The sequence below is a fragment of the Drosophila busckii genome, unplaced genomic scaffold, assembly GCF_011750605.1.
Source record: "Drosophila busckii strain San Diego stock center, stock number 13000-0081.31 unplaced genomic scaffold, ASM1175060v1 hic_scaffold_45, whole genome shotgun sequence".
NCBI lineage: Eukaryota > Metazoa > Arthropoda > Insecta > Diptera > Drosophilidae > Drosophila > Drosophila busckii.
The window spans coordinates 76,567-98,105 of NW_022872755.1; the positions used below are offsets into that span (position 1 = coordinate 76,567).

Here is a 21,539-nt window from a genome sequence, read left to right on the forward strand (position 1 = left end):
CATAATATAGAAGATTAACTAAAATTAATAATAATAATTAAAAATACCTACTAAAGCTAATTATTAATAAATCGCATAGTTGTAATGCTCAGTGACATTTTATAAAAATAAATAAAACGATGCAGTTCTACATGCATTGCTTCACTGTATGTAGCAATGTGTGAGAGCGTGGGAGAGAATATATTGTAAAAGTGTTTGGACGCGCAGAAATTGAGCAAAAAAAGATACCAACACTCACAGGTGTGTGTCTTGACTAAGATATATTGAGTACAGTGGGTTGCATATTGAGTTTTTAAAGTTTAACTTTAAAGCAAGTTGTCTAAAAAGAAACTACGCATTTATTTATAATATTTATATATTTATTGTTTTCATTGAAAGAGTAGAAATATCGTTTGACAATATCATATCGAATTGATTATTAGTGTCAACTAACGGATTAAAAGTGTTAATTAAATTACTAATTTGACTCGATTATACAAAGCACAGATGAATATATCATATTGTATGGTATAGTATTGTTTGAAAAAGAATAATCGTGAATCGTACAAAACAGCATTATAATCGTAACTATTGTTTTCTTGTTAGTTTATTTGGCGGCTGCTTCAACCAAATATCTTGTCGAAGCACGCATGGCAGTAGGGCTTATCCTTTTGCTCCTTGAATGTGCCCTTGTTCAACTGCTTGAGACAGAAGGCGCAAACAAAATGTTCCGGATGGAATTTCTTGAACATGGCCGTAATGCAGCGTCCCGTTATTGGCTTGGAGCAACCAGCGCAGAGCGAACCGCGCTTGGCATGGTAATGTGTCTCACAGTAGGGCAAACCCTCGTGATCAAAGAACGAACCGCCCTGGAAGGGTTGACGGCAGTCCTAAAAAATAAAAATATAATTTAAATAAGTAACTGCGCAATTTGCTCGCTATTATTAAAATATATATTAGAATAATGTTTAGTTAAAGTGCGGAAAACTCATTTTAGATTATTTATTATAAGGCAAATGTTATTAAAAATTTGGTCGCTGCCCAAACTGCTGCTAATTACAGCTATAAATTAGCTGCCATATAGCATGACCATGCTAACCCACACATATATCTAGATACCTTTTGCACATAACATTTTCCAACAATATTTTTCGAATTTAGAAAATCTTTGGCAAAAACTATATTTGTGCAATTTGTGTGAAATTTTATGCTTGGCTAGCTCAGCCCAATTACAATATAATGTCAAGCGAATATAACTAAGTATGTGCCAGAGGAAATGTATGAATTGCCATTGCACACTGTGCACAGTGGTGCGCACGCACTTAGAGTTCAGCTAATTGAAAACAGCAAAAAAATAATATAGAACAAAGAGATGCCAAAATCAATGATAAATTTTGGCACATTAAGCAAACCTCTGGCTTTGTTTCTTTTTTTAAATGTTTTTTGGACAAACATTTCTAAGGCAACAACAACAAACAGCAGAGACAGCAATAACAACAACAACAATAGTATGACAATAATATTTTGCGCACGCTTTTGGCCAGAATCCAAGCGTTTAAATATAAATAAATACAATAAAATATACAGATAACCTTATGAGGAGCTTGAGCACGGGTACGGAAGTTATTTTGAATTTAAAAAATAATGTTTCGATTTTCTAGTGATTAAAATATAATTCGAATTCGAAAATACGAAAAAGCCAATTGCATCTTTTTGTGGAAAAACCAATGATAAGAATTACTGCCAGAAATAAAATAACTATTTATGAACAGAAAGCGGTTTGTTTAAAATAAAATAAATATTTCAAATAAATCAGTTTTAAAAACAAAATAATATTTTGTCTAAGCATTATGAAAAATCTTGCTAACTAGGCCAATAATATTCAATAAACACAAATATGAAAAACATTTCTGGCAAACTATTGAAAAACAATAAACATTGGAATGCATACAGATGTAACAACAATTTTTAAAATATATTTAACAATAGCTGCAGCTATAAATGTTGAAAAAAAAACTATAGTCGGCCTATTTTCGAGTTCTCTACAGCGAAACCATCACGTGCTGTTGCTATTTATCAGTGCAAATAGACTATATATAGTATAGATATGGATATATGCAATATGTTTTAGACAAAAAGTACTTTGTGTGTACCAACAGAGCGTGTTCTTTATACACATGTATATAATTATATGTATGGTATATCTAGTTTGCTAATTCTGTGTGTGTTTAATTTATGAGCACAACGTCAGCTACAGAAATAGTATATATTTATATATATATATATATATATATATATATATATATATATATATGTTATAGTAGTAAAGGATTGTATACAGTGGAAGCACCCACGCTTGTTGCTCTAGCATATCTATTAAGCAATATTGTAATTTGTTAGCACAGAGGTTGAAGGTCACAGGCTGCTGCATGTCAAGGTCAAAACAGCGCAACACTTGACACTGAAACTGGTACAGTCTGTGTGCCTTTTTTAATATTTTTGTGCTTTTGTTTAAGTTTTTTTTTGTGTTTTTTGTTTTTTTAATAATAAGAAATTATTTAAATTTTATTTACAAAAACAAATTACAATATTGCTTTATAAATGTTTAAGTTTAATCATAAAAAATACCTAAAAACTTATAACTATATAGCATAATATATAGAAAATTCAAGTTCAACAGTGGGGGGACTAAGGGGGGCTTGGTCAACATTAAGGTATGCAGAAAATCAGGGGCGCACACCAGCATAATTAAGTGGGGGGGTCGAACAGACACGCAAGCCAGCCGAACCGCATTAAACGGTGGTCAGCATTGTATCTGTTATTGTTGTTGTAGTTGTTGTTGTTGTTGTTGATTGTTGGTTGCTGGATGCAAAACGGGGCAACAAGTTGAGGCGCCGCAACAGCCACAGAAATGTTTTTTAGACTTGTGTAACAAAAATAGAACGCGAGCTGAAAGTGTCACGCTAACAATATAGATAAAGCTATTTTATCTGTATCTGGGCGTCGACTATTTTCGTAGCTGCTGAACTTCAACAAGTTGCCTCTAGCATGGGCAGACACACAGCTTATTCCTCCTCATCAACGCCCACACACTGCGGGCAAACGGGCTTGCCCTCCATGGCATAAAAAGATTTGCCACGCACAGCTTTCTTGCAATCCTAAAGTTTTAACACGCGATGATCAATAGTTAAAAAAGTTCAAAATTAAGTTGCCATTGTAAAGAGAGAGTTTGATAGCTTACCCTGCAGACAAAGCAATCGGGATGCCATTGCGAGTTCAGAGCAGAGATATAGTTCTCCATGATGGCGCGATTGCAGCCATTGCACTTGGGCGCAAACATCTCGAAGTAGTCGGTGCGGCAATAGGGTTTGCCGTCGCGCTCATGGAAGCCATCCTCGCCGAACTGCTGGCCGCACTGGGCGCAGAAGAAGTGCTCCGTATGCCAGGTCTTGTCCAGCGCAGTGACGCACTTGTCCAGTATGGCGCCATTGCAGTAGGCGCAGCGTGGACTGAACAGATTGTGGTAATCTGGCTCGCAGTAGGGGAAGCCATCGCGCTCGAAGAAGTTGCGTGTGCCCAGCTCCTGGCTGCAGTGGTTGCAGGTGAAATGCTCCGGGTGCCAGGTCTTGCCCAGCGCGGTGATCACCTGGCCCACAATCGGCTTCTCGCAGGCATTGCAGCAGCCCTTCTGTACGGTATTGACTCCTTGACGACTCATATTGGCCTGTAGATTGCCAAGCATAGAATCCAATTGATCCTCACGGCTATCGTCCTCCTCGACGATGGTTGTCTCCTCGATAGTCTGCGTCAAATGCGCCTGCTGTGTCCCTTTGCTGGGCTGTGCGTAATCCGTTACAGTTTGCTGATAATGTTGCTGATGATGTTGCAACTGCTGAGCTCCGTTTCCTGCTTGTTGCTGCTGCTGCTGATGCTGCTGATCGTAACCGTTACCGCCAACCTGTACACAAAAATTGAATACAAATTAATTATTTTTTGTTAAGAATTTTGTTGTGGCAGCTGCTTAGCGCCTTACGTCGTCTGCTCGCTGTGCTTGACTCGACTGAATTGAATTTTATGCGCGCGCCAATAGAAAAACTTTTGCTTTTTGCCCAAGACAAAATCAACACAAAAATTGTTCGTTCCACACACAACAAAAAAAAAACATTCTATTCAAATAAAATAAATTCATTTCTACACATGTGTGTGTGTGTGTGTTTCGTTGCGCACGACGCTCTTCTCTTAGATAGAAAAACACACCGCGCAGCATTTTCTATGTTGACGTAGTTTTCGTTCATTGCCAAAAATATAGAAAATTATTCGCCCCCTCCCTCGCTCTGCTAAGCAGCCGCTGCCTCTGCTGCCGCTGCGTGTCGTGCGAGTTTCCATTTCAGCATACAAACAACAATTTTTCTTTCATAAACTTTGCATTTTCATTTTCACTTGTATTTGTAAATCTGCCCAGAGCTTTGGCTAACTGTGTGTGCGTTTCCCAAAAACCAACCTAGACAACTAATTGAGAGATCTACATCTGTGTGCGTTATGTTTATCTGACGATGGTTCAGTTCAGTGAAGTTTCAGCTATGCCAGGGGCGCCTCAAAATGGGGGCGTTCTTAGCAAAAGCTCGATCTTAAGTCTTACAGTAATTAAAAAATATTCTTGGAATAATATAAAAAGCATAAATCCAATCATCTATAATACTCTTTAGTTCATATACTAATACAACTACTATTGCTACTATAGCTACTACTACTATTAAGACCTAGATCTAGCTCAAACTTTTATAAACCAATATAGAACAAAAATAATATTTTTACAAAAACGAAAACATTGGCAAAAACATTATGAGACATTAAAGCTAATAGCGCATAAAACTGGATTATTGTATTAAAAAAGCAGCAAAATTTAAATTTTCAAAGCATTCTGATTCAAGAACAGAATTCACAAATTCTACGCTTTATTCTTTTATTTCAGCCAAAGTTGAAACCCTCAAAATTTGCAATGCGCTCCTGTTTTAAATTTTCAATTTCTGCTACGCTATTTTAGGCTACAAAAAAAAAAGTATATGCGCCTATAAAAAAAAATATCAAATAATTTGGCATGGTTAGCAAAATATAATCCATATGATCAGTAGCTAATACGAACGCTATAAAACTGAAAGATTGTCGCTGGGTAAACAGGATTTCCCCGCGGCAACATTGAGAAAAGCAAAGATGCTGCGGCACACGCCTAAAGATTCAATAAACTGGCTCATTGGGAGAGGTTGAGAGTGGGAATTGTGTTTATACAGCAAACAGGAAGAGGCGAGAAGGAAATTTCGATCAATGAGCTTTGCTTTTGTGAATGGTAAGATTATGAGGCGAGCTGTATAAACAGTTTTGAATTGAAAGCGCGGCAGACAGCAAACAGATTGCCCAGCAGGGGCGGGGGGAGTGGCAATGAAAAGAGCATCATAAATATATAAAAAGCACAGATCAACAATCAGACAGAAAGACAGACAGACGGACTGACGAACAGGCACATGTAAATTAGTTTATTATACAAAAATAGACATGCAAATGATTTGCAATGAACAAATAGAACTAAAAAAAAGGAACTTTAACGTGCGCTACGTGCAAAATGTGCTGACAGCGTTGACCTAAGCGGTGGGTGGGTGGGTGGTTGGTTGGTTGTTGGGCAGCGCTTTGAGTGCTGCCAGTGTCGTGTGGGCGCCACAAAAAAAAAATATTTAAAATTGTTGTAGCCAATGCGTTAAGCAGATTTTTGACGTGCCGTGTGCAATATTGTTTATATACTTTTTCCTCTCATGTATTTGGCACAGACAGACACTCACACACACACACATAGACATTAAGTTAGGCAATTTGATTTTAATATTTATCATTTCTTTTTGCTAGCATATCAACAAAAGTCATGGACACGCCTCGATATGACTTGAGACTTGTTGGCGAAAAATTGTAAATGATATTAAATAATTAACAGACACACATGGTCGCGCACACACACATACATTAGTTTGATATATATGCACTCGTCAATGACATTGAAATGCAATTTTTAATCTGCCGTCTGCTTTGCATTCGTTGCTGTGACCATCGTCAAGTCAAAATACATATAATTCGCTTATTAATTATCCATTAATTAGTTGTAGTAATTCGAGTGTCACACTCAAGAATGTTGCTAATTAATTGCAATTATTGTGTGTGGTCTGCCAGCATTTTTGATTTAATATTTATATTGATGAAAGGCTGCACTTGTCTTTGCGTTATTTAAAGAATTTCTCAAGGAAAATCAATATTATTCAAAATTTTAAAAAATGTTCAATGTCAACAAAAAGCGCTTGAAATTATAATTTAACGATTTTGGGCAACATGCATAATTTTGTAGAGGATTAAAAAAACATTTGAAATACAATTTTTATAACTAAACAACTAAACATATTTCTTGATTAATGCTAAAAATAATTTCAGACAAAAAAGCATATAACAAGCCCTAAAATATACTTCAGATGGCTTTAATTTCACATAGTACTATTATATCTATTATAATAAATAATCTAATTTAAAGTCATTTGATAAGTTAAAAGTTTGAGTAGCTAGAAAATATTTTTAACTCAAACCCATTTCAAACTTTTTTAAATCAAGCAAATGGCTTTGATATAAAACTTTTAGCTTTTTATGCTTTGCCTGCTGACAGACACATGAACAACTCTAAAATAATGTTGATCATAAAAAGCCTTGACCCATAATCAAAACATAAAACGAATTCAAAATACTAGTAAAACTGTCTGCACGCGTCTAACAAAAAAAAAACAGTGAGAAAAACACAAATATGAATACAAAATAAAAGAATAGAAATTGTGGCGAGCGCATCTGTTAAAATATATCATCATCATCAACGAGCCGTTGTGTACAATGTCAGAAAGTTTCTAAAAACAAATGTCCGCGCGTCGCAATATATTGGAACACAAGGAAAAATATTATAATCCATAAGAGAAAATATTAAACGGAAACGCTTGTGAACGCGGCTACGGGCTTTTGATTTTCTTCGCCACATGGAAAAATCACATTGAATGCAAATAAGGCAAATTATTTTGTTTTGTTTACTCAACGAGCATTGATCGATCGTTTTATGTACCTCGAGCGTAAAGTTGAGATGACTTCACATAATATACATATATATATATGCCTAAGATTTAGCTTTTGTTTAATGGCGCGCCGTGTGCAATAAATCGCATAAATGTGACAATAAATTCAAGTTGCTAATCGAAAGCATAAAAAGACATGTGTTTATAAAATCTATTTAAAGGCTGCGACAGCCTTCAACAAGTCAAAGTCAAGAACTCAATGGATCAGACGCTGCGGCTCTTTGATTTAGCAAACTGGCTAACTAACTAAATGCGTCAAACCATTTGAGTTGATACATTTTTGTGAAATTTTATAGTTTTTGAACAAATGTCTTATGCCAAGAAAATAGCGTCATTCAATTTGCTGACGCGACAGGTGAAAAGAATTAATAAGTCTAACAACAAAGTGCGTGCGCAAAAAACTAATTAAATTGTTAACCATGTGCTAACATATGTTTAAATATACAAACTAAACTAAATGAAAAATAAGAGCAAGTTAGCAGCTAGACTCAGTTATAACATAAAAAATATATACAGCTTAGCTTAAAGTTTGTAAACATTGCGCAACTAACAAGAATTCTATTCTTACATTAACTAATAATCTGCTTTAACTAGACAACTATCAATCCATTAGCGGCTGCCAACGTTGCGGCTAAGCTCACCTTGAAGTCCGACAGTGAAGCCATTAAATCATCCAACTCCTTTGTTGCCTGTGAGGTGTAGGCCTGTTGATGAACTCCAGGCACTGCATGATTTGGCGTATACGAATTCTTTTCCTGCACAATGCGCTCCTCAATTGAACCAACTGCAATAGCATTAACATTTAATAAATTTAAACATTTCAAATGGCTGCTGTGGTACGCACCTGGTCCATCCGGACCTGTTAGATTCTCCGTTTTGGTTTCACGCACAGTTATGGTCACATGTCTGCCAGGCGTGGGCGATTTGTGAGCAGTTCTAAAAAGCAAAACAAATATTGAGTGGCAGTTTAAGTGGATGGTGGTGTGGCTGGACCTACCCATTGGGCACAGCATAAATGTGAGCATTATCCAGTTCATTAAGCAGGCTATCGACAGTGGGTCGCTCTTCCACTGAGGCGTAGCTATTGTACGTGTTGTACTTCGAGTGCGGAGTGCTGTAGGGCACATCGATTTCTAAAAGGAGAGAGCACAAGCATTATTATGATTTATTGGAAAGTTTAAAGGGCTGCAAGCAACTGAAGACAGTTTGTTTATTAAAAGAAGAAGAATTGCGCCTTTAGTTAGTTACTTTGCTTCGAACTTACCCTTGCCATTATTATAACGTGCATTTTGCAAATCCTGCAGCAAGGAATCCAGCTCGGACAAACCGGAACTGCTGGGTGGCAACTGTTGGCCATTTTTATAGCCGCTGCGTGGCAATGAACCGTTGCTGTGACTCTGAAAGCCATTGCTTAACTTCTGACCATTGAAATCCGCAGCGCTGGGTGAGCGCGTCTCCGAGCTATAATGCTCCGTATACTGTTGAGATAAAAGTTTTATACGCTGCTCTATAAAGTTTGCTAGTTCACTTACCACCTGCGGCTGCGCCTTGCCCCTCAGACTGCCATAGCCTGGTGTATTATCCACAAATTGTTGCGTCTTCGATTGCACGGTGCCGTATTGAGGCTGCGCCGGCTGCGGCTGGCCCGGCACGCTGTTTTGCAAATCCGCCAAGAGTGCATCTGCAATATTAGAAAAAGCGCAGGTTTAGTTGAATTTTATAACAATTTTTAGCTGCTGCGACGCTAGCCCACCCAAATTGTCGTAATCGCCATAATTAGCCATGGCCCATACACTTTTGCCTGCTGCCTAACTTTACTGAATCATAAGTAAGACTGATAACTATTATTGTCCAACTGCCTTAAGTTTTACTTTGCTGTTGCTGCTGCATATATCTTCATACAAAAAAAAATATTATAGATAAGGCATTAGGCCATGAGTTTGTCAACAATTCGTTTTGTTTATTTTGACTGATAGAAAAGTTTGCTTTAGCGGCATGTCAAGCACACTTGACAGCCAAGTGGTTGGTGTCTCGGCTAAATGGACTTTGAGAAGCTTTTTTGTATGCATAAACATATGTTTTGTATATAGCTTAAAAATAAACAAAATTATAAATAAAAAGTTTCATATTCTGTTTTTACATTATATATATTATGATTATATAGATTTGAGCACTGGATTTTAGCTTTTAAGCATTATTTACTGTTAAATTCTTGCTTAAAATTTACTAATAAGAATATTTGCTTAATTGTGCCTTAATTTCTTAATTGAGCTTAAAATAATTTTTAAAATGTATTTTCCGTTTATGTTTGCACTAACTAAATTCAACACGCACGCGCTTTTTAGTTTCAAAATAAATTGTTAAAGTGTCTGCTTATCTAGATCGGTCGTGTTGCATTTGAACTTGACCTTGGACCACTCTCACTCGGACTCAGTGTCAGTGGCCGCCTCAGCCCACATATGATAGCCAAGTTGCGTTTCAAATTGGACTTACCCAAACGTCTCTCGAACGCGCCCACTTTAAAGCAATCACTCAGAGGCGTGCTGTGGAACGATGATGATATCAGTTTCGAAGACATTTCTTAGCCCCAACAGCAGACAAATATGGCCAAAATCGAACGAACGAAAGACACACTAAATTAAGGTACAAACGATTGCCTTTAGTCACTTGATTAGTTGAACACACACAAACTTTAGAGCACTATAAATGGCAACCACAACCACAACAACAACAACAAATGGCAGCTAGTTGCCAACTGAACGAATTTGTGCAGAGACAAAGTTGCAAAAGAAAACTGTATTAAGATTCGAAGCAACACCCACACTTTCGATCAAAGTGGTCACAAAATAAGAGTAGGAGCTGCCTAAAAACAGCTACAGACGTTCGAGGGTGGAGGAGAGCGCAGCGCTGTGGAACAAACATCGACAGTAGACGAGGTCTGAGAGCAAATAAATATTTTGTTTTTGTCGTGGGACGAACTAGTCTCTAATAAGCTAAGAATCGCAACAAGGCATGAAATAACATATGAATTAGCTGTACAGTAAATACGCGCTAATAAGTTTAAGACAGATTAAAATTTTGTTTAATAAATGTTTGAAGTGAGACGCAATAAGAAGTTCACTTTATGTAGTGACCACTGTACATTTTCCATATTTTATTGATTGCTTAAATGTTGTTTGCATTGGGACGCAGCCAGCATTTAACTAAAAGCAAAAAAATAAAGGTAGGGTCTTGGGTCTGTTCTGGACATGGCAAGTCGAACTTCAATACCTAGCCCAAAGTTTGGTAAACAAACTAAAAGCGCCAACTCTACGCCCAACAAACAAAACAAAAACATGACAGACTGCGATTAGGACAGACAGACAGCCATAAATAAATCAATGAAAAAGTCACCTAAAATTATATGTATATAATATTTGTTGCTGTTTTTGCATTAATATTTGGGGTGGCTTTCAAAAGTTGCGCCTTTTGGTCCCGCCGTCCCATAAGCAGCTGCTAACTGGGCCAATGCCAAAAATTTAGCGCTCGATTTCACTCACATTTGAGATTTGAGCATTAAAAATTATTTTGACTTATATAAAAGTTGAGGTGTTGATTTTTCAGTTTTTGGCAGGTGCTATACATACATATGAGTCAATAGAACATTGATCTATATATACATATAGACGTATTTTCAAAGCGCTTTCATTATTGGGCAAAATATCAGACAAATGGCAAAGCTTTTCGCAATTTCCCTAAAAATAAACCAATTGCCATCGAATCAAAAAGGAACTGAAAACAATATACATATATATACTATATATACATATTATATACAATCGAGCGATCGAACATGTGGTTGACGCTTTGGAGTGTACTATATTGCCTCTAGCTCTGCCATATGGTGACTAAATGTAGGAACTTGTCTAAATATAGCACAGACAGGGTTATCAAAGCGTCGCGCTTCAGTGGGTCAACGACAAGAATTATGTTGCAAAGTGTGTGGTGTGTGTGGTGGAAAGTAAATGATTCGAAAAATTTGTGAGATGATCTGCTGCTTGACGTTTACCCCGTGCTTATGTTGTGAGTGATTCAAAAGTGGGGAACAAAGTGTCACAAGCTGAATGATATGTGGCAGTTAAGAGGGAACTTTATGGAACATAAATAAAGCCAAGAGCAGTTTTTTTTAGTATAAATAATGGGACAGCGTTGCAGAACGAACTTATTAAAGTTGACAGTTTTGAATGGAAAAACCGCAGCTGGAAATTTCTAGATTAGGTTAATAGTGTTATGACGATTTGTTTTGCTTGTCTCTTTAGCTTATGCAAACATCAAAAAGTTCTCAAAATAAACAAAAGTTCTGCGGAATTTCAATTTCAATTGAATAACATTGAGCTCATCTCACGCTCATGTTTTTTGTTGCTATGAGGCAATAAATATGCAGCAAAATTGTTTAAAATGTCAACAAATACCAAAGGCAAAATGCAGTTGGTTTGTTAATTGAAGCGATTGCTTAATATATTGTCGCAAGTTGCGTTAATCAAAACGCAATTAAAATCAATTAAAATAAGACAACACACTGCACACTAAACTGAGCATCAATTGAGAGAGCAAATGCAGTGGAACAAAGAGCGAAAAAACTGAAGTTAATATTGACCACATGACAGCTGTTGAAATTGAAATGGCAAACGTAGTGCAAGGGAAACTTCGCAAAAGGTGAGAGAGGAAGTTGAAAACGCAGGCCACACTAACTGAGAGAGAGAGAGAGAGAGAGCGAACGCATGCGAGAGCGCGCGCGTGGGTGAGCGTAGAGCAGGTCAAGCATGCACAACAATTGTTGTTGCTTTATTGCTCTTGACTGCGTCTGGTCGCTGCTTCTGTCGCTGCTGCTTCTTCTTCTGCCTCTGCTGCTGCTGCGACTGCTGCTGCTTAATCGTGCTCGCAATTGCTGTTGTTGACATTGTTACATTAATTTTTGTTGTTGTTGTTGTTGTTATTGTTGATTTTTAGCAATGCGCGCTGTCACTTTCGTTTTTCATGCGATTCACTTGTTTGCCATTCATTGTTGTTATTGCTCTTGTTGTTGTTGTATATTTTTATCGAAAATTTGTTGCCTTAATTAAATGCTTACACACACACGCGAGCGAGATACACACTGCGAAAACAACAAATCGATCTTTGATTTTTCCACGCACGAACAGCGACGGGCACCCACAAAAACTATTTTGTATTTTTCGCTCGGCAAAATCTTAAAAGCAACTGAACAAGACGGCCGACAAAAACCGTTGCTGAAGCTGAGGCTGGGCTGCGATCCTCAGCAGCAGCGCACACTGGTTTAGAGTCGCATGTTTCGTGATTAAAAAGTCAACAGCGTATTAAAAAACAGCTGTTATTTTAAACAAACAGCAAATTATATATGAGCTGCTTATTAATAAAAATATAAAATAAATTGCAAAATTATATGTAAATAATAAACATATAAAATATTATGTGCGTGTAATCTGTTTAAATATTTGTTCAATCCAAAATTGAGCTACAATATTTTGCAAACCACTGTGCCACACATAACTCACTCAAGAGAGGGTGGGAAAACTCGCTCAGACTCAATTGGGCAAACGTCTGTGCTGATGTTGCGGTTATTGTTGCTGTTGCTGCTGTTGATTACAACACTTTTATTGTTAGCAGTTGTTGTATACAACAAACAAAAACAATAGTGTTGAGAAAACGTTGCCATTTGTTTAGTCAGCTTGCTTGCTTGCTACTGTTTGTTTCTCTCTCTCTCTCTCTCTCTCTCTCTCTTTCTCTCTCATCTCTTCTCTCTCTCTCTCTCTCTCTCTCGCTGGCTGTGGTGGGTGTTTGTCACAGCGGCGCCACCTGTCGTTGAGAATTGACAAGAAAAACAGCATCCGTCGCACTTTTAGTGACGATGACTCACTTGACTTTGACCAAAAACTAAAATTAGTATGCAGGCAACAAAAACAACAACAACAGCAACAAGAATGATGAATGGCCAACAAATTAAAAGTGTTGCTGTTGATTATTTTTATTTGTGGCTTTTAATTTGACAATGCGCGATTTCGCTTTTTTTCACCCAAACTATGCTAACGATGGGGAGCTACACACCCAATCTGATGGCGCAGATTATTTTATTTCAATCTATTCGGTTCAAAGAGGTTAACAAGCAGATGCTCACCAGACAATGCATAATAAATGTTTCTAAGACTTCTTGTAGCGAAGCTTTTGTATACGAACGGGTTTATAAATTCGTCTTACGTGATTTCTACAAGTTTTTCCAACTTCCGTCGCAGGCTTAGCATTTTAAATCCCAAATAATAATATGTTAACAGCTGGCTAAGTGTTGAATTGATTTACACCAAGGTTTCAAGCATTGTTATAGCATTGAATCAGGTATTTACAGCTGAGCTGACGGGCTTAATATTAGAATTATACACTTGCAGTCACATACATGACACCCACACTACATACTTGCTATAGTTTTTACTATACCTTTGTCAAACTGTAAATGGGGTATATACAACTTTTTTTTTTTTAATTACAGTACGTGCTTTCCTTAAGCTAATGTATAGCCATTTAGTATAAAATGTTCTTTGCACATTCTTAACATTCTTTTTTATAGAGTATATTATAGCTGACATATGCTCACGTGCTTGTCTCTCTGTCGTTGCTATATGAATGGCATGATCTAATGAATGAAACGCGTGGTTTGGGGCTCAGCGTAGTTGTAGAAAAGTGAGGTCGTGCCTTTGCCCCAAGCAGTTTGTTCTGATTGCAGCTTACCGATTGTCATTTTATGTTTATTAATTGCACTTGCTAACCGATGAACGCACTTGCACAAAGTCTCGAAAGCAACTGAACTCGAAATATTCAAATCAGTGACTGACAAGTGAAAAAATTAATGTTATGTTGTTGTAGGTTGATGCAATCTTCCACAAAACGCTTTAGTTGTTTTTTTTTTTTTGCATCTGTGTGTGTGTGTGTGTGTGTGTCTGAGTTTGTAATTACATAGTGCAAAGTAAACAAATACGAACAAAATCAGAGAGTGCGAGTGTTGAGCCCAGCGCAAACAATTTGTTGTTGAGACTTCTATAATGTGTTTTGTGATCGAAAAGTCATAAAACGCATATGCGTGGTTGCAACACGTTATTGTTAGTGCTCAAAATGTTTATATTGTAACATCAACGCATTGTAAAAAACATAAAAATGTTACAAGAACTAAACATAAAGAATTTGGCAACTCTTATAATTTATAATTTTATTCAAAATGAAAATGCACATGGCACTTTGGTAGATTTTCAATTTATAATTGCGATTGGGATTGTAAAAAATAATATGCTGAAATATAAAATAAAAGTAAATTGTTAGTTGAATAGTTATAATAGAGCAATTAATCAGAAAAATCCAAATATAGATCATGTGCAAGAAATTAAATCGTAAGTAATCGTTTTTAAATTGTTGCTGCTTTAATTAAACGTCCACAGTGCGTATGCTGGATGTACAGAGCCATCTATTGTTTACATTTGTAAGCTTATATCACAATAAGCCCCAAAGTATGCAGCACAATTTCGAGTTTCAAACACAAACGAAGCCAAGCATAAACTGCATGCAACATATAATTTGTTTATTTGTTTTTAAAAGTAAATCACACATAAGCATATTAAGCATACGCTATGTGAATCACAATTTCTATATTTTATTTTAAAAATACTTACAACCCGGCGATATGCCTTTGCTCAGAGCAGTGCGATAGGGTTGCCTTGCACCCGGATCAATTTTACCATACATTGTTCTATCCATAATTGTTTAACACTTTTACACTTTTCACTGCCAACTGCATTCGAATACAACAATAAAAATCAATGAAAAATCACCCTTTACACTAATTTCAACATTTTTCCATTAGTTTACTTTTGCAGCTTTTCGCTTTTGATTTATTTAAACGCTTTGTTTTTCTTGCGTGGCATACGAATTATTTATAAGCGCATTTTTATTTTTGGCCTTTTTGGCTGCCGTCGACGGATTTGTCGTTTATGTTTGTGCTGAGAGTTCGGGCTGTCATTTGGTATCCGCCTGTCTATCATATAAACGCAGTGTTGAGATCTGACCCAGTCGCCAGACTATAGGTTGCCCTTTTAAGAAATCTAATCCCACAGACTTAATAATAAATATGTTCGCCAGAAGTGGCTTCAGACTTCAGACTTCAGACTAGTCTATATTTTAATAAAAGCCGCATAGCTAACAGCAGCATGTTAATGCCTTAACAGTTTTCTGTTATTTCTACGTAATCATTTAAAAATTAATAAGAAGTTTTCTAAGCCCGCATAAATATTGCAGCACTCTGTTTTTAATTAAAAGCTTTATTCGCACTATAAATGACTAAAAGATCCATAAAAATTAATCAATCAGCATTATGTTTGGCATATAAACTAACAAATCCGGTGAGTGGGTGGACCACCAAAAATCCAAATGCAACAACCATTGATAAATGGGTTTTTGAAATATTTATGTAGCACCCACAGATGTGACAAGTGCACATTTGGGATCAAGCTGATCTATGCGCTATAATGCGTAGATTTATGAACCATAAAAATCCATAATGTGTGTATACAAAACATGTGTCTAAACAAATAACGACAGATTGGGAAAAAAAAGGTAACAAACAATAAACATAAATTAGAAAATACAATTTAAGAAAAGATTTTAAATGAGCGAAAACAAAACCTGAACGCAGCAGCAGCAGGCATTATTTTGTTGTTTGTTGGAATTGACTGTGCTGGGCGGAGGGGGGTGGGGAATCAAGGTTGCCAAATTACGTCAACACTCATGATCGAGAACTAAAAATACCTAAAATTTCTAGCAAATCGAAAGGCGACGTCTACGTTGAAATAATGCGAAAATAAACCAGAAAAAATTAATTAAAAAACACCGCTACATTTCCGTAATGCATTGCCAAAAATGTTGCCCAAGCAACTCCGAGTCCGAGTCTGAGTCTTGGGGGTAAAACGAAAGCATAGAAACAATCTTCCAGATATCAAGCAGATCTCACACAGATAAAGGCAAAGAGAGCGCTGATGTGTAACAAAAAGCAGCAAATGTTTGCTTTGTAGACGATTCTATATTTAAAAGTCAAAGGCACGATCAACTTTAAACATTTTTCAAAGGTAGTAAACATTTTTAATTTGACATGTTGGGTGTCAATTTAACGGCTTATTAATTTTATGCCAAATTGATTTATATTATTTACTACATTATTACAATACAAATGCTAAATAAAGAATTTCAATGTTTTAAAAATATTTATTTTATACACTTTTAACTGTAAGAGTTTTTATAATACACTATTGTGCTAATATTATTGTTGAAACTAAATATATATGTATATATCTTAGAGCATTTACTATTCTGTATTATTTAAATTGAAATCTATATTTTTTTGGCGCAGGAAATTCAAAAAGTGCCGACTAGTGCCCGTTGGACTTGAACGCTCGTTTGACCAATGGCCACGGACAAACGAACGAACGAACGCTAAACTCTGCTATATAAATAAATGCTAATATTTATTGGTAAGTACATAAAAAATTTGTTGTTGTGATGACCTTGCTGTGGGTCCGCCGCCAAAGGTGAAAACCGTGTGCATATGCGAGTGAAATGGAATTTAAAAAAAAAATAAGCACGTGGGTGTAAACATATGAGTAAACAAGGGTTAAGCGCCCTATGTCATAGACAGCCAAACAAAAGGAGTAAGTGAGTGAGTGAAAGAGAGCGAGAGAGAAAGCTAGAGTATGAGAACATAGTACTAATTGAATTTTTATGAGTTGGCACTTGGAGCGATAAGAATCTCGCTGTGCGCTGATTGAAGCACAGAGAACTTGCTAAGCAATGCTAACAAAATGAACGATGAACTCAGCGCAGTCAACAAAGAGAGAGAGAGAGAGAGAGAGAGAGGGAACAATGAGAGCGGTAGGGGTAAGTGCTAATTTCTTTTATGCGTTTGAGCTAAGCATAAAGAGAGCGAGAGCGCATGCGTGTGGGCGTACAAATTTCAACATAAACAAACTTCTGTGGTTGTGTGTGTGTCAAATATGATTTTGTATCTAATTGAAATTTGTTGAGCGGCAGTTTCCAATAAGTTTCCAATTTTCAATAAGTGCATTTAATGGCCTGCAGCTGGGCCATAGCTATAAACAATTTAAGTGTTTGTCTGTATATATGTATGTTTGCCCACTTTGTTTGCTTTCGTAATTTGAGATAGTTTACAACAAAAATCATTTTAGCTATGTATGTCGCATAGTTTTGTTAATTGTTTTGTTGTTGTTCCATTTTCCAGCTGATCTGCCGTTGATCAAACAGAATTCTTGCTCTTGTTACGCCTACGCATTTGTTGTTCATATTTTTTATTGCCTTTGCTTATAATCCACGACAGTTCCACGACTAAAATTAATGGTGCTAACCAAAAATTTTAGCTCTTGTCGCATTTAAGAAAATCTCTCATTTTTCATATGCTCACAGTTGTTTACTTTTTTTTTGTGAAATTATAATTCAATAATTAGCTATATAATTAGCTTAAATTAACAAGTTGCCAACAAAGCTGCTGACAACATTTACTTTTAAACAAATCCACCAAGACAGTGTGCTCATTAATTTATTTTTATTTTATTTTGTTATATTCTTTGCGTTATCAGCTGAGAGCTACCGCACTAATTTTTTAGTTTATCTTAATAATAAACTGTATTCTCTTTATTTACCAACATATACTGAAAGTGGTCTTAGTAATTCATCTACAATTTATAGCTTAGCAAAAGTAAACAATTTTCCCACGCTACACCACCTGTTAATTTTTCATTGATTTTAAATGCAGTTTTTTTTTGTTTTCTTTACTTTTCAATTATTTAACGATTTCACATTGAACACTTAATTGATTGACTGTTTGTTGGCGTCACTTTTCTATTTGTTTAGTTGCAATGTAATTTTTTGTTTGTTAACTGAACTTTTGACCGCACTTTTTGACAACTAATTAGCATAATTTTTGAGACGTTAGAAACATGCGCGTCGCCGCCAACGTCGCGTTTAATAACAGCGTCGCAAACGATTGAAATGGAACTTGGGGAAACTGAACTCCAAACGCAGCGTTTGGCGCTCGCCAGCAGTGCTGCCAAATTGACTGTTTTCCCGTCAGATCTAGTCTTTTTTTAATAACTAAGAGGGGGTTATTTTTGAGCATGCCGCACAGTAGGAGTTCTTAATTTATTTTTTAATATGAACAAACATAAAATTGTTAGCTTTGTATAGTTTATAACATTCTCTTCGCTGTTTTTTTTTTAAAACAGCTTTTTTATTTTTAACAAATAGCAGCACTGTTCACAAGCAGCACGCGCAGCAAAGAGTCAGAGAGCGCGCAATAGAAATACAAAGAGAGAGAGAGAGAGGAGAAAAGATGCGCTAGGCGTATGGTCAAAAACAAACTTTGAAGCTCAATCCGCATAAATTTAAGCATTTACTTAAATTAATCTGCTTATTTACTACACCTCAAACATATACATATATTTGCTAAATAAAGCCATAAAATAATGATAAGCACCGATCCAGATCGATAAATTAATACAGAGTGCAAATGCAGCTATTGAGAGAGCGCTTATGCCCAAACCAAAACAAACGAATCGTTGTTGTTCATTCCATTTGTTTCTATATTTTTTCGTAGGCTCTTTATCTCTGTGGCGGTGACAACAGCTAAACCGCAAAACGAAAGCCGCAAGTAGGAGACAGGCAAAAGGCAGAGCAGATACATATTAACAGCAAACGTAGAGACAAACAAAGATTGTTTAAGGCTGCGCACAGTGGTGCAAAACGTCATTCACTGGCACACAAAAAGTAGTATGTATAAAATGTTTGTTTATGTTATATTAAAAATTAAGTTTATTATAATGGGCAGCAAATATAAAATCGTTTACTAATTACATTTGTTATATAAAAACATTGTTTGCGTTTCATCCCATGTGAGTTGAATTGAAGTGCGTTCAAAATGCATTTTCAAGATCAGACATATCAATAATTTGTGCAAGACATGCAACATCATACCCGGACGTTGCATGTCGAGTCGAGTAGGCAGACCACTCTAATGGCAGTGAGAGTTATCAATAAAGTGGGCGCACAAGATCAAGGTGTACCACTACTACTCTGCTGCATGCAACTCTCATTGCATGTGCCACTGTGCGTGGGCGTAGCGCAAACAGCTGAGCTTCAAAGCAACAGTGAAGCTGTCAACTTGCTTCAATTTCTTTATAATGCGCTTGTGTAAATCTGTGTGTGTGTTTAAATACATATGTAAGTGGCCTTTAGTCAACTCTTAGGAATGTTCGCACACTGATGCGCTTACATATTTATTTTATCAAAAAACGAACTACAGAAGAACAAGCGCAACAGGCAGAAAAGAGTCAAGAATTGTGTCATAAAGAAAATAAAATAGTAACGACAACAACAAGGACAGATGACGCGCTATATAAACTTCTGCAGATGATGACTAAAGCTTTATGTGAAAAATAAAAAGGCAAAAGCTAATTCAATGTTCGGTTAGCTTGCCTAAGCCAAATCATTAACAGCAGCAAAAAAAAAAAAGAGGTACGCAAGATAAAAAGCGCATGTGTGTGGGTGTGCTTGTGTGTGTGCGTGTAAACATAGTTCTTTTTGTTGCTTATGATTCCGTTTTGGTTTCCAGGAATGCTGATAAATCATAAAAATATGCCAGGATGAAAAGTATCTTATCTGATAAGTATTTCGGGGTGGGCTGATCATAAACATGAGCAATACTCATGTTCAATACATACGTATACATACGTAACTTAAGCAACAATAACTTAATCGTACAAGATTACTCAATTTGATAAGGCAAGCGTGCAGGTTAAGCTCGCACGCCATCTAGCGTTTGTCTTTTGTACTACTAACATGGAATGCTAATTAACAAGCGCTAACAACAATCGACCTTGAAATCAGCCGCAATGGTTAGTAAACATAAAAATAACTAAACACGTTACCGCAAGCGCACCCTGTATTTAATGCAGAACTTGCCACGGCTACAGGAATTGGATTTATTTTGTCGCCATTTACGTTAACACACTCACCTAAATCATCCATCGTGCTGCTGTAGTCTAGTGCAGGTATGTATGTGTGTCAGTATGTATAACAATTTCTCCGATTGGACTTTTAACTTTATAAAAACAAAGAATTTTCACTTAAAGCAACTTAAAGCAACCTCGTGTGCGCTATTATTTACTTCAAATACACAAAAAACGCAAGACACAAGCGTAGTTAATTGACTTAAATTTTGAATATCCACGCAAACAATTTATTTTTCCTATACCGCGACGCACCACAAAAAACAACAACAACAATCGAAGTCAATGACAGTGACAACGAGACCACTTGGACGAAGTTTTGAAAATAATTTTGCTGAAATGGCAGCTCGCGAGTTTAGCGCAACTTGGAGACGAGTTTTATGATTCACTTTAATTTTGGAGCGGCACAAACACGTAGGCACCGATATAAACAATACGCGCAGCCACACACACATATACAAATACAAAGCGCTGCTCAGCTGTTAAGCATAGGTCGTGCGATAAGCGATAAATAAACGATAAGACTGCTTGGGCGCCGATTAAATTACATTTCAAATTTTATTTGCAGCTAGCCATGGACACGCCAACGATCTTACTGCTGAATGACGATTGTTTGGTTTGTATTTTTCAATACCTTACGCTGGATGAACTTATGGCTCTGCATGGAGAACTGAACCCCCGCATTGATCAAATTCTTGAACAACAGCTGCATAGATTCAAACATTTTGAATTCAGCATGCGATTTCCTCCATCTTATGGCTGGAACCAACTACAGGCTCTTGGTCGTCACTTACACAGCCTTAATGTAAATGTGGGCTATTCTATAAAAGCAGGAGAGGTCTTGGATCTTCTTCCTAACCTGTGCTTAGGAGCCGCACAGAGTGGAAGGCTTCGAGTGCTGAAAATCCAGCATGTCGTCTTGACTGGCGATTATATTGAGCAAATATTGCTGGTGGCGCCATTCCTAGAAGAGTTGGATATCAGCTGTAGTTCCATTGAGGATCATCTATTGCCAAACATGCTACATCTGGCAACCAATCTAAAAACTTTGGCTGTGAGCAGCGAGGCAGCTGCGTTCTTGGATATATCCCTATTGAGAAGTCTGTGGCATTTGAAAATTAACTGGATTGTAGGCACTCCTTTAATAGACTGCGCCTCTCTTAGCAAAGAATACCCATTGCTGAATATTTCAGTATATCAGTCCAACTCTGTATTTAAATTTGGTCCAAACTATCGATAAATTGATATTTCATACAACTGTCATCCATTAACATAAGAATAAGAACAAAAATAAAACAAACCAACTTGA

The 21,539-nt window shown here is 36.6% G+C and overlaps 2 protein-coding genes across 10 annotated transcripts; one reads left to right on the forward strand and one right to left on the reverse strand.

The window, feature by feature from the left end:
• Window positions 1–409: 409 nt before the first annotated feature.
• Window positions 410–20,311, reverse strand: LOC108607522 (paxillin). 6 transcript variants are annotated; one of them, XM_017998393.2, is made up of 9 exons: window positions 12,235–12,325; window positions 9,618–9,757; window positions 8,657–8,805; window positions 8,389–8,602; window positions 8,122–8,257; window positions 7,969–8,060; window positions 7,766–7,908; window positions 3,221–3,937; window positions 410–869 (listed from the first exon to the last, which is right to left on the reverse strand). In XM_017998393.2, the coding sequence occupies exons 2-9, from the start codon at window positions 9,700–9,702 to the stop codon at window positions 603–605; spliced, it is 1,803 nt and encodes a 600-aa protein (XP_017853882.1). In that variant the 5' UTR covers window positions 9,703–9,757; window positions 12,235–12,325; the 3' UTR covers window positions 410–602. The 6 variants fall into 6 exon arrangements, with proteins under 6 accessions (XP_017853882.1, XP_017853884.1, XP_017853885.1 ...); XM_017998399.1 differs by lacking the exon at window positions 410–869 and adding an exon at window positions 2,722–3,137 and having other exon boundaries at window positions 12,235–12,319; XM_017998395.2 differs by lacking the exons at window positions 9,618–9,757; window positions 12,235–12,325 and adding an exon at window positions 14,834–14,933.
• On the forward strand, window positions 16,578–21,539 carry LOC108607528. 4 transcript variants are annotated; one of them, XM_017998406.1, is made up of 3 exons: window positions 16,579–16,684; window positions 18,820–18,992; window positions 20,799–21,539. In XM_017998406.1, exon 3 carries the CDS (start codon window positions 20,805–20,807, stop codon window positions 21,468–21,470), a length of 666 nt encoding a protein of 221 aa, XP_017853895.1. In that variant the 5' UTR covers window positions 16,579–16,684; window positions 18,820–18,992; window positions 20,799–20,804; the 3' UTR covers window positions 21,471–21,539. The 4 variants fall into 4 exon arrangements, with proteins under 4 accessions (XP_017853897.1, XP_017853895.1, XP_017853896.1 ...); XM_017998407.2 differs by lacking the exon at window positions 16,579–16,684 and adding an exon at window positions 16,693–17,087; XM_017998408.1 differs by lacking the exon at window positions 18,820–18,992 and having other exon boundaries at window positions 16,578–16,684.